Source organism: Zychaea mexicana (assembly GCF_025766255.1).
Source record: "Zychaea mexicana strain RSA 1403 chromosome Unknown BDB00scaffold_3, whole genome shotgun sequence".
In the NCBI taxonomy this organism is placed as follows: Eukaryota; Fungi; Mucoromycota; class Mucoromycetes; order Mucorales; family Lichtheimiaceae; genus Zychaea; species Zychaea mexicana.
Genome location: NW_026516666.1, coordinates 731,539 through 744,341, shown reverse-complemented (window position 1 = coordinate 744,341; position 12,803 = coordinate 731,539). Strand labels below are relative to the sequence as shown.

Genomic DNA, 12,803 nt, shown 5'->3' with positions numbered 1-12,803 from the left:
CTGGGAGATATTATGCAAAGGTGTACTGGCAGTGGGTCTAGATGCAAGGTGATGTTTTCTACTGCTTCAAAGAAAATGTTTTTTGCTCTTTTCAAGATCTATCATTGCTTGAACGCATTCCAAGATCGAATCCCCTTGTAAGTCCGGTCCAACTCCATCATACATGTCCGCTGGATATATCTTTTCTTCCGTAGTAAGGAACACAGTACGGAACGAAACGTTCTTTGCGCCAGCGAGATCCCATGCATGCGATGCAACGAGGTAAAAATTCTAGTTACGTCAATGTTCACGGTTGCATTAATGAAAAAAAAAAATTGAGCAGCGAAACGTCTAATCCCGCCCACCTGCCATAAGCAGATTATACACAAGGAGCAAGAATCCACAATTAAGCATACCTCAATCCTTCGAGTCCGATGAACGTTGAGTCGCATGAGCTCCGAATAAACCTTGGGATGCGGTTTGGATATCATCAGATCGTCACAACTCAAAACGTTGACTTCATCGCCTCGACGGAAATAGTCCAAAATTTCGTTTTGTCGTAATAGTGAGACGGTGCCTGCATAGGCTCCGTTTGTGACGACCCAAATATCCCAATTGTTTTTCTTGAGCAACTCTAAAGCCTCTATCGCGCTGGCGGCTGGCTTGATATCTTCTATGAAAGCTCGCATCACTTTTTCTGTTTGCTCCTTGCTCGGTGCAGCGTATCCCTCAATAATCATGGCGCGTGTCAGTGTGCTTTGTAAAACAGTCATCAAAGGACAGTAGCGACCAGCTTGGGACGACCCAAAGTAATCGCGCAGACCCGACCACATCCATTGAAAGAATAATCGTTCGGCATTCTGTCGCATCGGTAGTACATTCTTTCCAAACACGTCTTCGAGGCGATCAATAACGGGCGCAAAGGAAAATAGCGTACCTATTGTCGTCGTAGTCGTTGTTGCCAACAAAAATAAAGTAGGCCGTTAAATTATCACATTCATAGAGCAACAAGATATATACGGATATTCACCAAGAAAGTCAAAGGCTACTGCAGGCATGAGTAACAGAAAAGAAATTGTACGTCATAGAACAAAAGGAAAAGAAAATAAAAAGGCATGCGACGCATTATCTATCTTTTTGTGAATTTCCAACATGCATGGTCGGCTGACATTTTTATATCGTTCTCATAGCTGACATATTCTGCCCGCCCAGTCTATGACGGAGTTAAAGAGGCCGGACCTGATGGTCTTCAAAATGGTCGTCAAAGCAGCCTTTGAGTTATCGAGAAAGGGAGAATTAGTGATCTGCGATTACTGAGGAGAGATAACGTCGCGCGTGCTTCACAAACAGATAGTTGTATGAACTACAAATATAAAAAAAGGAACATACACAAAAAGTAGTAGCTACATTTCATTTGCGCGTGGCAAAAGAATTCCTGCTATCGATATGGCATTTTGGCTCTGGACTGTGGTATATAGCAGTATTGATGGCCCGGCACATTTGCTAAATGGTCTATATAACTGCTTTGATGTCTTCTACTTTACCCTGTGCTCACCCACAATTAGAGCTAACAGTCAGTACGTTGCAATTTTTTCTCCACTAGTTAAGAATGTGCTATGTTGTTAATAAAGAAGGGGGAATCTAGAATGGAGGATGTTTCCTTGTAGACTGTAGACTGGTTCAACCTTTATCATCGAGCCGGGGATACTTCGCGGTCACGCGGTGCTGACCGAGACGGGGTGTGTACAAGTATACTATATAACATTCCTTCTATTTATTTTCTTATATATACAAAGCAAGCACTGTCGAGCAAGCACAATAGACACTGGTCAGCCTCTATCCCTATTCAATTTACAGGTACGCAGCATCACCGCAAACGTCGACGACGACCGTACAGATACCAAGTGAGCTACCCTTCTTGAATTCTCCGGATCTCGCGATATGCTATACCATGATACCATCATTGCTTTTTGCTATACTATACCTACTGTGTGGATGCGGATCTACCTCTCTTTTCTGGCTGTCTCTCCAACCAGAAAGGCTCAGCGATGATGTTCTTGTAGCAATTGTAGGCATAGATTACTAGTGTAGCTGTTGGATGTTTGCTTAAGTATTGATCTTGCAAAACTTCTTTATTGAAACATTTTGTCTTCACGTCATCTCGATAGCAACGAATGGGTGGCATAAACGCGAAGACAGCTCGATCACGTTGCAGTAGGGGATAACATACCATGGCCTTGCGTATGTATCTACCAACAAAATGTGCTTGTTGTGACTATTACATATGCCATATTACTGAGCAGTTATAGAACAATCTTACTCAGAGTATTATAGCTGTTAGACTTAAATTGATATGAAAAAAAAGTGCTTAAAGATATAGCAGAATTTACTGTTAGGTGCGCAATAAGGAGGCTATTTTTTATTTTCTTTGTCGATTTTGAAAGTGTATATACGGTTGTCAATGTAGTAATAGCTGTTGTTGTAGTATATAGAAACGGTTGATAGGTTGGGTCGGGTAGATAATGCTTTTGATATTAGTCAAGGTTTTCTTGTTGTGGAATATGTGCTTTTTCTCCTTGTGTGTAAGCATATGTTTTGGCGTTTGTTTCGTCATAGGAATAGAAATCTTCTACAGTCAATGGTCGAATGTTTATGTTCTAAAGGAGGTGTTATCACCGTTAGTTTCCAATGAATCCTCCTTCTTTTTCCTTTGCCCACCCTTTAGCCCATCATTTTCACGATCCCTGCTTTTCCAGTCCTTTAACCAAACACTTACTGATGTGTCAATGTTCAATAAATTATCACTTGATAATCCAGCAGTGTCACCTTCTCTCTGTACCGAGCGAACGTATTCACGGATAGGTATCATTGCAGCATTACGGCAAAGCTCCTTCAGATCACTACCAGAACAATCTGCAGTTCGCTGTACCAGTTCGCTTATGTTGAAGTTCGGTGCAAGGTTTATATCGTGCAAGAGCTAATGCATAAGATGAAGGTACATCCGTTATTATCAGCATAGCAGTCCATTAAAACCCATTTTCTTGACCGCCGTTGCTGCAGTAGTGATGAGACAACTTACCAGTTCGAGGATGCTTCTTCTCTGTGCTTCACTTGGCAATCGTACAGCAAATCGTTTTGGCATTCGTCGAAGAATAGCAGAATCGATGTCGTTGGGTCTGTTGGTGGCGCCGAGAACAACAATGCGGCTATCTTCACCGGTAGTCAAACCATCCCACATACTCATAAATTCGGCCTTCATCATACCGGTTGTTTCATGATCCGTGCTTCGACGTTCTCTCAAAAAGGAGTCGATCTCGTCAATAAAGACGATGGAAGGTTGCAATTTACGTGCCAATGAGAACAGTGCAGCGACGAGTTTGTTGGATTCGCCATAATACTTGTCCGTCAATGTTGACACATGAAGGTTGATAAATGTAGCGTTGCTTTCCTTAGCAAGTGCCTTTGCCAACATCGTTTTGCCACATCCAGGAGGACCATACAGCAAGACACCCTTGGGTGCACCCAATAAACCAGAAGCAGAGGTAAAAAGCTCTGGGTAACAGAGTGGATAAATGACACTTTCGCGTAAATCCTGGACGATATGATCAAGTCCACCGATTTCTAAGTTATATTTATATGCGTGGTGAGATACACATATTTATTCGCCAATGTGTATTGCCCAAAACAACCACTGATTTTACCTCTAAAGGTGACCGACAGCTCATCGGCATGGACTACCTCGGCTGCAATAATTTGTTCGTATTCACTCAACTTCAGATCCTTGACCTATGTTCAAAAAACCATTCATAATCATAAAAACAAATTAGCAACCACTTTAAAAGTCAAATCTAGGAAAACTAAAAGACAACGATGACATACACCAAGCTTGCCAAGAACTTTTGAGCTCTTGCTCTTGGCTTCCTGACGCTTGGCTTTATTTGGATCCAAGGAGCTGACAATCCATTTGAACGCAAAGTAGAATGCTACTTGCGACAGGGCAAAAACGGCCACTATATATGACACGCAACAATTTAGCAATGTAAGAAATGAGCGTTTGCATATATACGGTTTAGGACGATCTATAGTATAGTCAGCATGAAAACACACCATCAGCGGCATATTTCTTCGTTTCTGGACGCATGTTTCCCGAGCGATCAAATAGACCAGAAAGTAAACCCATAACGAAATAACGGAAGGAACTGATATGTGTATTATACAAAGCGAACGGAAGAAACCTCAGCAAAATCAGGTTACGCCCCAATTCGGAAGTCGCTGCTTGGTCACGCTAATTTCTTGTTTGATAATTTGATAGGCATACATGCCCCCCTTTTATTCAGTTACGTAAAAGGTAGGCCTGGCGTTCCTGAGTTGAGCAACTTGTATGAAGTTGGGCGTTTGATGACAATATCAGTCATTTAACTACGTAAAGATATAGCGAAACAGATTGCCAGCGGAAGCAGTTATGATTTCTTGAATTTCTTGTTTGAGCTTTCACATGTTTGACATCAACGGTTATAGCAGTTGGTGCAGCGGGGAGGGAACACCACACTGAATAACATACTGTTGTAGGCTCGAACGAAAAATCATAATAAGAGCTATTACGGTACTGCTGTTTAATCTACTATAGAAAATTCACGCTTAATGAAAGAAGACAATCGAGACCATCATACAGAGATATAACGGCAGCCAGTCATTCTTGAATACGCGTCCCACCAGCAATCTTAGCCAGTTGAGCGTTCTGTCCCAATTGCCACAATGCCCAAACTCAGATCGGTGGAGTATATTGGCTCGCTAGTCTTCAGCACACACTAGGCCATAGTTAGTCACCCAAGTATTATAAATTGTCACCTTAGTTTACGTAAACGGAGAGCCGAAGAAAAATAGGCTTTCATTCTCCTTTGGGCTGTCCCACCGAATTAGCGAGCTCTTTCTGCCTTCTGCTTTTTTCAGTGGCATCATCACAACTTCGCAAAAACAGATACTGTGACCATTAAGACTAAAATAAGTACAATGAAGGCAATGGGCGTATCTGCGGCGTACAGAATACTGAATGATTTTAATGCTCCCTTCTCTTAGATCAACAATGGCACCATAGAATAACAATGGGTACGCAGTAAAATTGAATTTTATACCATGGAAACTGATATTGCTTGTGCTTTGTTGCCTTAGTGATCATTGTTGTTCTGGTTGTTAGTATGGGCTCCACAGCAGTCCGCCAGTCTTCGTGAAATCGAGTGCATCCAAAGAGCTGGAGATGGCTCCATGAGTTATGCAGCAAAGTGAAATGCAAGCGGATTAATAGGATCGTAGGCACTAAAAAAAAGAAAAGGGTTGTCATTTGAAGTGTGTGGTTATAGCGGAGAGTCTTGGGGGGGAGGGGAAGGGGGAGCATTATAACGCTCTGTGTAACCAACAATTAGAATTATCCAGGTGTTCTGCAGGGGAAACTAACCTCTACGCAAGAAGCACAAAAAAGTGGATCTCTTTTCAATTCATAACTTTTTTTTATTCGGTCTATATACTCGAACGAATGGACATTTTTGGTCGAAGCAGTAAAGCAAAAGGGAAACGCGATCCCGTTGCTGCTTCTCGACCCACAGGTTTGTCAGCAAGCACGAGTACAGGCAGTAATAATAGCAGTAACAGCACTACTGGTCACCACAACATACGATCGCCATCACCATCTTCTTCTCATCCCGCCTCACTGTCAAGTTTATATGCCTCGACCATTTCTGATGCTGCAAGCGACGATTACAATCAAAGTACGGGTTTCGTATCTTCTTTATTATTTTCACCGTTGGTTTTCGAAATGAGGCGAATTGAACGAAAGTAAAAAAAACCTAATTTTTGGTGCTTCGGGGGATGGGGTGATCTCTCAGGTTCTTGGGAAGGATCGACCTTACGCAGTTCACAAGCTACAAACTTTTCGTTCATGAGCAGTACGGACTCGGTGAGCGAGTTATTAGCCATGCATCCGGATATGTTGAGCGACCACGAAATCGAAACACGGTTCGAAAAAATGCTGGTAACTAATTGGCTTTGTTTTATGCACGGACTCAAGTACAACTTGGATCAGGCGCATTGGATATGTTCAGAATGTTAAATAGCGGGGAAGGGAAAACGCAAAGCTCATAAGTTTTGTTTATGGTTTTAAAAAATCGATAGACGCGTCGTGGTATCAATGACTCGAATGCACGAGCAGTAATGCAAGGATTTTCGATCGAGAAAAAACGCCTAATGGTGTCCCAGGATATCCAGGCGGAGGCAGGGGCTATGAAGGCATCCGCTCAGGCAGTGTCCAGACGAGGAGCCGTGGCGGATAAAGACACTTCGGAGAAAAAAGGGCCCGACTTTTATGTCAAAAAGTTGTCAGAACCGGATATGAAAGGGATTACACATGGAAAGACATTGGCGCATTTAAGCGTGAGCTTGCGGACAATGCCATTGAGGTAAAGGAAGACGAGGATTGAGTATGAGGGGAGGGTTAGTTACTATATCATATTCTCAATTGATGATGGTGTACTAATATTTTGAGGGATGGGGGGCTGCATTCATAGTTGGGTACGCCAGTTCATTGACATGCGCGGCATGCAAATAATTACAGCAGCACTCGGGGTACTTAATAAATCAAAGCACAAGTAAGTTTTGCATTCTCACTTTCTCCCTTGCTTTCTCTGCGTTGGTCCAAAAGAACAACTGGACATTAACAAGAACAACATTCATGTTAGACGCGAAGAGGATCTGCAGGCAGAAGGAGAAATATTGCGATGTTTCAAAGCACTTTTAAACAACACGGTATGACACTATGTGTAATTATTTGCCGATAGTAATTAGAGTTCAATGCTCTAGGCGGGGTTGGAGAGAAGGTACTCACATGTTTTACCTTTGTTGAAAAAACAGGTTGGTGTTAGAGAAGCCCTCAAGAGTCCTCAAAGTGTTCAAGAGATCGTCAATTCCATCGTATCACCATCAATGATTAATCGTCGACTCGTCTGCGAAGTGTTGGTGTTCCTATGCTATTACAAAGTACCTGTTGGTCAGGAGCTTGTTTTAAAAGCAATGGATCAACTCAGGGATGTGCGAAGGGGCTATGGGCGATTTGATGCATGGTTTCGAGAATTGAGACTATCCCTAAGCGGACGAGGACGAATGGGGAGTCTAGTTGGCGCTAGTGATGACTATAAACAACTTAATGCTCATGGGAGTACGGCAGATAGTCAGCTATGTGAATATGCGGTAATGTATCTAGGAAAAAAAGCGAGGACGGATTATTTTTGAGGAAGGTATACTCATTAACCAGGGCATACAATGATACAGCTATACAACATGCTTCTTGTCAACGCGATCATCAATGTCGTTGAGGATGCTGAAATGCGAATCCATTTACGTAACCAAATGAACGCTTCGGGTCTCGAACGACTGATGGATCAAATGCTCGAGCTGCGCAACGATCAAGTGGACATCCAAGTACGCGAATTCCGGATGCAGGCAGAAAACGATCAGGATGATATAATGGAGGTTTATCACGACCGAGTGTTACGCGACTTGAACGATCCGCGTGATGTATTCGAATGCGTCCTGGCGAGCGTCGAAGGAACACGAAGCTACGATTTCTTCCTCAGCTGTTTGCAGCACATATTGTTGATTCGAGACGAAGTCGAACTTAAACCTCGTTATTTTCAAGTGATCGACAACTTAGTTACCCAAGTCGTTCTCGATCATAAAGGTCTTGTTGAAGACTTTTCAGCGTCCTACGGCACATCGGTCCAGCACTTGATTGATAAGTTTGCTGATCAAGATCAGCTTCAGGCTACGTTAGAAGAAATTCGAAACTTACAAGATATGTATGATGAGTTAGCGCTGGAACGTGACGAATTACAACGACAATTGGAGGAGGGCGGTGGTAACAATGGTAACGTTTATTATACATGGTTGATTTAAGCTATTAGTTTCTTGTAGTAACGACATTAGTATTTAACCATGCTTTTTTCTGCAACATAGGCCTAGAATTGAAGCAATTAAAAGAGAAAACGGTATCTTTGGAAGACCTCTTACGTATGTCGCGACACACAATTTCCACGCTCCAACAAAAGCTGCGTAACCTTCAGGGCGACTATGAAAGAGACTTGGAGGCAATGCAAAAACAACTTGACATGTTCCACAAGGCAGTTGATGATATCCACGACGAAGACGATGAAAATACTGATGGTGATATTGTCATTTCACGAGATAGCTTTGCAAAAGCAGTTGGACGGATACGAGCACATGAAAGTTTGGAAGGCAAAGGCGGTAAAGACGATGAAGCAAACGATCGTAATGGTACAGCAAAGCAACAATCACAGGTACGTAACACCATATGCAGAAACTACGGCAAAAGTAGGAAGTTCTAAAAACTCCCAATGATTCGTGTATAACAGAGTCCTTTAAATGACGAGGAAAAATACAAGTCCATGGCCGTCAGTTTATCTGAGGAATTCAAAAATCAGTTGGCGATGCAATTCGGATCGAGCAGTGGTCTTGCTGATTTTGTCGTTCCCGGTGCTATGCCATTGATGGGCTCTTCTGCTCGTTGGGGCAATGGTAGACGTCGCAATGGGCCAGCTCGTGTTTTCAACAACAATAGCAGCAATAGAAATGCATTGGACGAAGCGGTATCTCCAACGATGACTCTCCAAGAGGAACTCAAAGCTACTTTTGCTGGATCAAAAAGGTAGCGTCTCTTTGTGGTTTCCATGTACGATATCTTCATTATATGTTATTTACTTTCCTTCTATCTTTCATCAAGATCATCTACCAGCTCCATTGACGAACACCATATGGATCGTCATATTGCTAGTGATAACGATGATAGGAGCGACGACGACGATGACTTTGATGTCAATCAATATACACGATTCACGCCACGACGAAAATTGTCAAGCGATAATAATGCCAGTCGCGCGCCACAGCTATCATTGAAGCTAGATAATGAATCCTTAACAACAGCAGCAACAGATTTTCTAAGCAGCATATCTCCTCAATCTCCTTCTCCAATCGAAACATCACAACGACAATATGATTCTATCACCGATAGAGCTGTAGGCACCGCTGCCACAACGCAATCGCCATCACAACAACAGCAACATCCCACCGAGAATAGGCATAGTACAATCAGTAGTACGCGTCACAGCATCGACTCAGATAACCGGTCTCGAGAATCTTCCTCTTCCTCTTCCTCTTACTCAAATCGACGCGGACGATATAGTCCTTCGGCAACCTCTTGCACAGGATTAGAGAGCTTTGTCAATAACGCCAGAAGATCCTCCAACTCCAGCTCCAATAACAACTTAATGTCCGTCAATGAAGAATCAGCAAGTAGCGAAGACGATGAAGAACCTCTCGGACTACTAGCAGAAGCAATTCGCCACAATTCAGCCATTGATGTTAACGATGGTTACAGGCAGAGAGATAATTCGCTGCATGCAACGCGTACATCCCCAGAAGCAGGTCAAATCAACAGTAACTGGGTTGAAGACGATGACGACGAGCCAGTTATTAGACAAAAGCGATTTGGCAGTAATGCTTCGTTGGTCGCACCGAGACCAGTGAGCCGGAGAGCATCATCATCTACGGACCAGATTTCCGAAGAGCCTAGTTCTAAAGATATCCCTGCTCAACAACCATCTTTTCCATTACCTACAACTACAATTTCTACATCATCAAGGGCACTTACTCCTTCATCTACTACAACAACCACTAGTGTGTTACTATTGAATGAACCTGCTCCTCCATCAGTGGCCACTGGTGTTCCTGCACCGCCTCCGCCTCCTCCCCCTCCTCCTCCTCCTCCACCATCGCTTCTTCCATCTGTTGCTGCCGCAAAGCAAAGTTTAGGCACTGATACTGCAGTGATTCCACAGAGACCTACTTCAACACCGATATCAGATACTCCTCCTCCGCCCCCTCCTCCCCCTCCACCGCCACCGCCACCTGGATCACACACGCCAACCAAAACCAATGGCACAGCAACACAATCCAATGGCTCGAGTATGGTCTCGCCACAAGACTTATCACCCACTGGATCAACCCAACAAGCTTCACCTGCTGCGCCAGCGCCTCCTCCTCCACCTCCACCACCCACTAACGCACCCGCACCACCGCCTATGGGCATGGTCACAGCTCCACGTAAAGCCATGAACCATCTTCCTGGAGTGAAGACACGCGCACTCCAATGGCAAAAAATGACAATGGACCGACTCAATGCAACCATCTGGTCACTAAACAATGAAGACGACGAAAGATCACTTGAAGATCGATTGGATACCGAGGGTATCTTTAACCAAATGGAGGCCCTGTTTGCTCAAAAGGTTATTGCCAAAGCCAATCAAGCTAAAAAGGAAGCCAAACAAGAAATTTGTATATTGGACCCTCGCAAGGCTCACATCATTAGTAAGTGTAAAAACTATATACTTTGTCTCCAGCAGTAATTTCAGGCTGTTTGGGTGGACATTCGGTTGTCCAAGTATTCTTTTGTCTTACATGGTTGATCTCTAAATTACATTAGATATTGCTATTCTGGCAAAGCTCAAACATATACCATTCCCAGAGGCCAAAAACAAAATCTTATCCATTGATGATCGATTCTGTACTGAAATTTTGTTAAAGAATCTTTTGGCTAATGCCCCAACGCCGGATGAAATGGGAAAACTCACCGTGTTCTTAAAAACGGCACCAGAGGAAGACTTACAAAACTTATCCAAATCGGATGCTTTCTGTGCTGAGGTACCCATATATTATATTGAGTTTCATATGACTATATATGAAGAAAGTATAATGTGCTAACAATTATATTAACTTAATAGATTATGACCATACCTCGATTCAAGGAGCGGATAGATACGATGCTTTTCAGAGTAACGTTTAACGAACGGATAACGCAACTTGGGAAGGTAAGGGATAGTTACACTTGTACTTTGATATATGAGTCATCATCTTTTAACAAATCTTGAATAATAGAACATGGCAAATGTCATGGATGCCTCGACTGCTGTTAAAGATTCCAAGGCGTTCAAGGACTTCTTGAGTGTAAATAATGAGATGCTTTGATATTTGTGGACGACACGCACATATTAACAATACACTGGCCTATAGCTTGTCTTGATGGTTGGAAACTTTTTGAACGGCACAAATTTCCAAGGTGGAGCTTTTGGTATTCGTATTGCCAGTATTAATAAGGTATGATAAGGTTAGAAGGCCGAAGATCATATCTATACAATATATACTCAAGAGATATGTTGCCGTTCTGCGCTATAGATAGTCGATACCAAGGCTTCTTCAAATGAAACTACATTGCTGCACTTCCTTGTCGGCATTATTGAAGAAAAATTTCCAGATATCAGTGAAACCTTGTTAGAAGATCTCAAGCTGTGCGGTGAAGCATGTCGAGGTACCAAAAAGAATAATAAGGAAAAGCTCTAAATACAGAGTACTGTGTACTAAAAAATATTGTGGGAACCCTTTAATATACACTAGTTACGATCCAGGATCTCATTAAAGACTATAACGAACTACGAGTGGGCTTACAAAAGCTAGTTCATGAGCTGGAGCGAATTGAAAACGATGATAATGAGCTTATTCCTCACGATCGATTTGTGGATGTGATGACAGCTTTCCGCGATACGGCCATTGAAAAGTTCGACCAGCTTGAAGTTCGATACACATCGATGGATGTTGCTTACAAGGATGCTGTAACATATTTTGGCGAGAACCCTCGAGACATGAAACCTGATGAATTCTTTGGTGTGTTCAAAACGTTCACATCCAGCTGGGAGGTAAATGATTCAACAATGCGATGATACATATATTACTCTAACAGTAAATGGCGCTTTTAACAAATCATATACCCATTGATTTAGCGTGCACGAAGTGATATTATTGCACAGCGCAAGAAGATGGAGCAATTGGAGCGCGCAAAGCATTTCGAAGAACAACGAAGAGAACATGCCAAACGAGCTCGCAAACAGTCAAATGAATCGCATGGAGATGGTGAGAGTTGTCCTCATTCTATCTCATATCTTTTCTCTTTATCCTCTCGTACTAAAAACGTCCTATCTTAAAAAAAAAATAGATAATGAAGCTCAAGAAGCTAAGGATATTATGGATACCCTATTACACAAGTTGCGCTCAGGTGAGCTTTCATCGGCAGCAAAACGGAGGAGTACGAATAGCAGACGGATGTCGATGGCAGCACGACGCGAGCGACGCAGAACACGAAGTGAATCGGTTGCTATGCGCGCTGAGGATCTGCTGAAACATATTCAAACTGAAGAAGAGCAACCACCACTACCCACAAGTCCACCTGTACCAACAACAACGAGATCGCGGTCACGTAGTGGCTCAAGGAAGTTGGCTGCATCAGAACGAATGATACGTCTGGCTTCGTTGGCCGAGGAAAAAAGCAGCGACATTGTTGGTCAGCAATCGTCGGATGAAGCCACAACAAGGAGATAAACTTAGATTAATATACCACCATATCACATCACAATTCAATACAATACAATGCAACACCACCACCATTGCCATTGCCATCGCACATACACACATTACACCACATTCCGCAACAACAACAACAACAACAACAATAATAATAATAAATGCATAAAATTATCATAGTCGCATCATATACCTGACGTTATGAGCAGAGTATACCAACGGAAATATAGTTTCTTCAGGAGGAATGATGGCTCTACATTCTTCAGAGCAGTAATAAGCAACATTTTATCTTGTCTTTTGCTCTTGAAGCTATCGTTCGAGAGGATTGGTATTTACCTCGGCACCGTTATCTT

The 12,803-nt window shown here is 42.7% G+C and overlaps 3 protein-coding genes across 3 annotated transcripts; 1 reads left to right on the top strand and 2 right to left on the bottom strand.

Moving 5' to 3' along the window:
* Nucleotides 1–66: 66 nt before the first annotated feature.
* On the bottom strand, nt 67–1,037 carry BDB00DRAFT_867097 (HAD-like domain-containing protein; the record flags this gene model as incomplete). Its single annotated transcript, XM_053126301.1, has 3 exons — nt 67–270; nt 396–916; nt 1,010–1,037. 3 exons carry the CDS (start codon nt 1,035–1,037, stop codon nt 67–69), a joined length of 753 nt encoding a protein of 250 aa, XP_052985291.1.
* Nucleotides 1,038–2,369: 1,332 nt separating this feature from the next.
* BDB00DRAFT_797896 (P-loop containing nucleoside triphosphate hydrolase protein) lies at nt 2,370–4,214 on the bottom strand. Its single transcript, XM_053121578.1, has 6 exons — nt 4,087–4,214; nt 3,859–3,989; nt 3,681–3,765; nt 3,059–3,600; nt 2,756–2,956; nt 2,370–2,636 (listed from the first exon to the last, which is right to left on the bottom strand). Exons 1-6 carry the CDS (start codon nt 4,157–4,159, stop codon nt 2,514–2,516), a joined length of 1,155 nt encoding a protein of 384 aa, XP_052985290.1. The 5' UTR covers nt 4,160–4,214; the 3' UTR covers nt 2,370–2,513.
* A 1,205-nt stretch (nt 4,215–5,419) lies between these two features.
* BDB00DRAFT_797893 (uncharacterized protein) lies at nt 5,420–12,648 on the top strand. Its single transcript, XM_053121577.1, has 17 exons — nt 5,420–6,004; nt 6,145–6,428; nt 6,537–6,617; nt 6,708–6,774; nt 6,880–7,215; nt 7,297–7,891; nt 7,981–8,321; nt 8,397–8,689; nt 8,765–10,407; nt 10,523–10,740; nt 10,821–10,907; nt 10,975–11,043; nt 11,110–11,193; nt 11,272–11,404; nt 11,491–11,789; nt 11,874–12,003; nt 12,086–12,648. The coding sequence occupies exons 1-17, from the start codon at nt 5,912–5,914 to the stop codon at nt 12,466–12,468; spliced, it is 5,136 nt and encodes a 1,711-aa protein (XP_052985289.1). The 5' UTR covers nt 5,420–5,911; the 3' UTR covers nt 12,469–12,648.
* Nucleotides 12,649–12,803: the final 155 nt, after the last annotated feature.

Bases quoted from the DNA above. Each gene is read 5' to 3' on its own strand.
- BDB00DRAFT_797896 (XM_053121578.1), bottom strand. From the start codon at position 4,159: ATGGGTTTACTTTCTGGTCTATTTGATCGCTCGGGAAACATGCGTCCA. The intron at 3,990-4,086 runs GTGTGTTTTCAT...TGTCATATATAG, and splicing joins GAAGAAATATGCCGCTGATG to TGGCCGTTTTTGCCCTGTCG. The intron at 2,637-2,755 runs GTAAGTGTTTGG...CACCTCCTTTAG, and splicing joins TATTGAACATTGACACATCA to AACATAAACATTCGACCATT.
- BDB00DRAFT_797893 (XM_053121577.1), top strand. From the start codon at position 5,912: ATGAGCAGTACGGACTCGGTGAGCGAGTTATTAGCCATGCATCCGGAT. The intron at 10,908-10,974 runs GTAAGGGATAGT...CTTGAATAATAG, and splicing joins GGATAACGCAACTTGGGAAG to AACATGGCAAATGTCATGGA. The intron at 11,790-11,873 runs GTAAATGATTCA...CCATTGATTTAG, and splicing joins CGTTCACATCCAGCTGGGAG to CGTGCACGAAGTGATATTAT.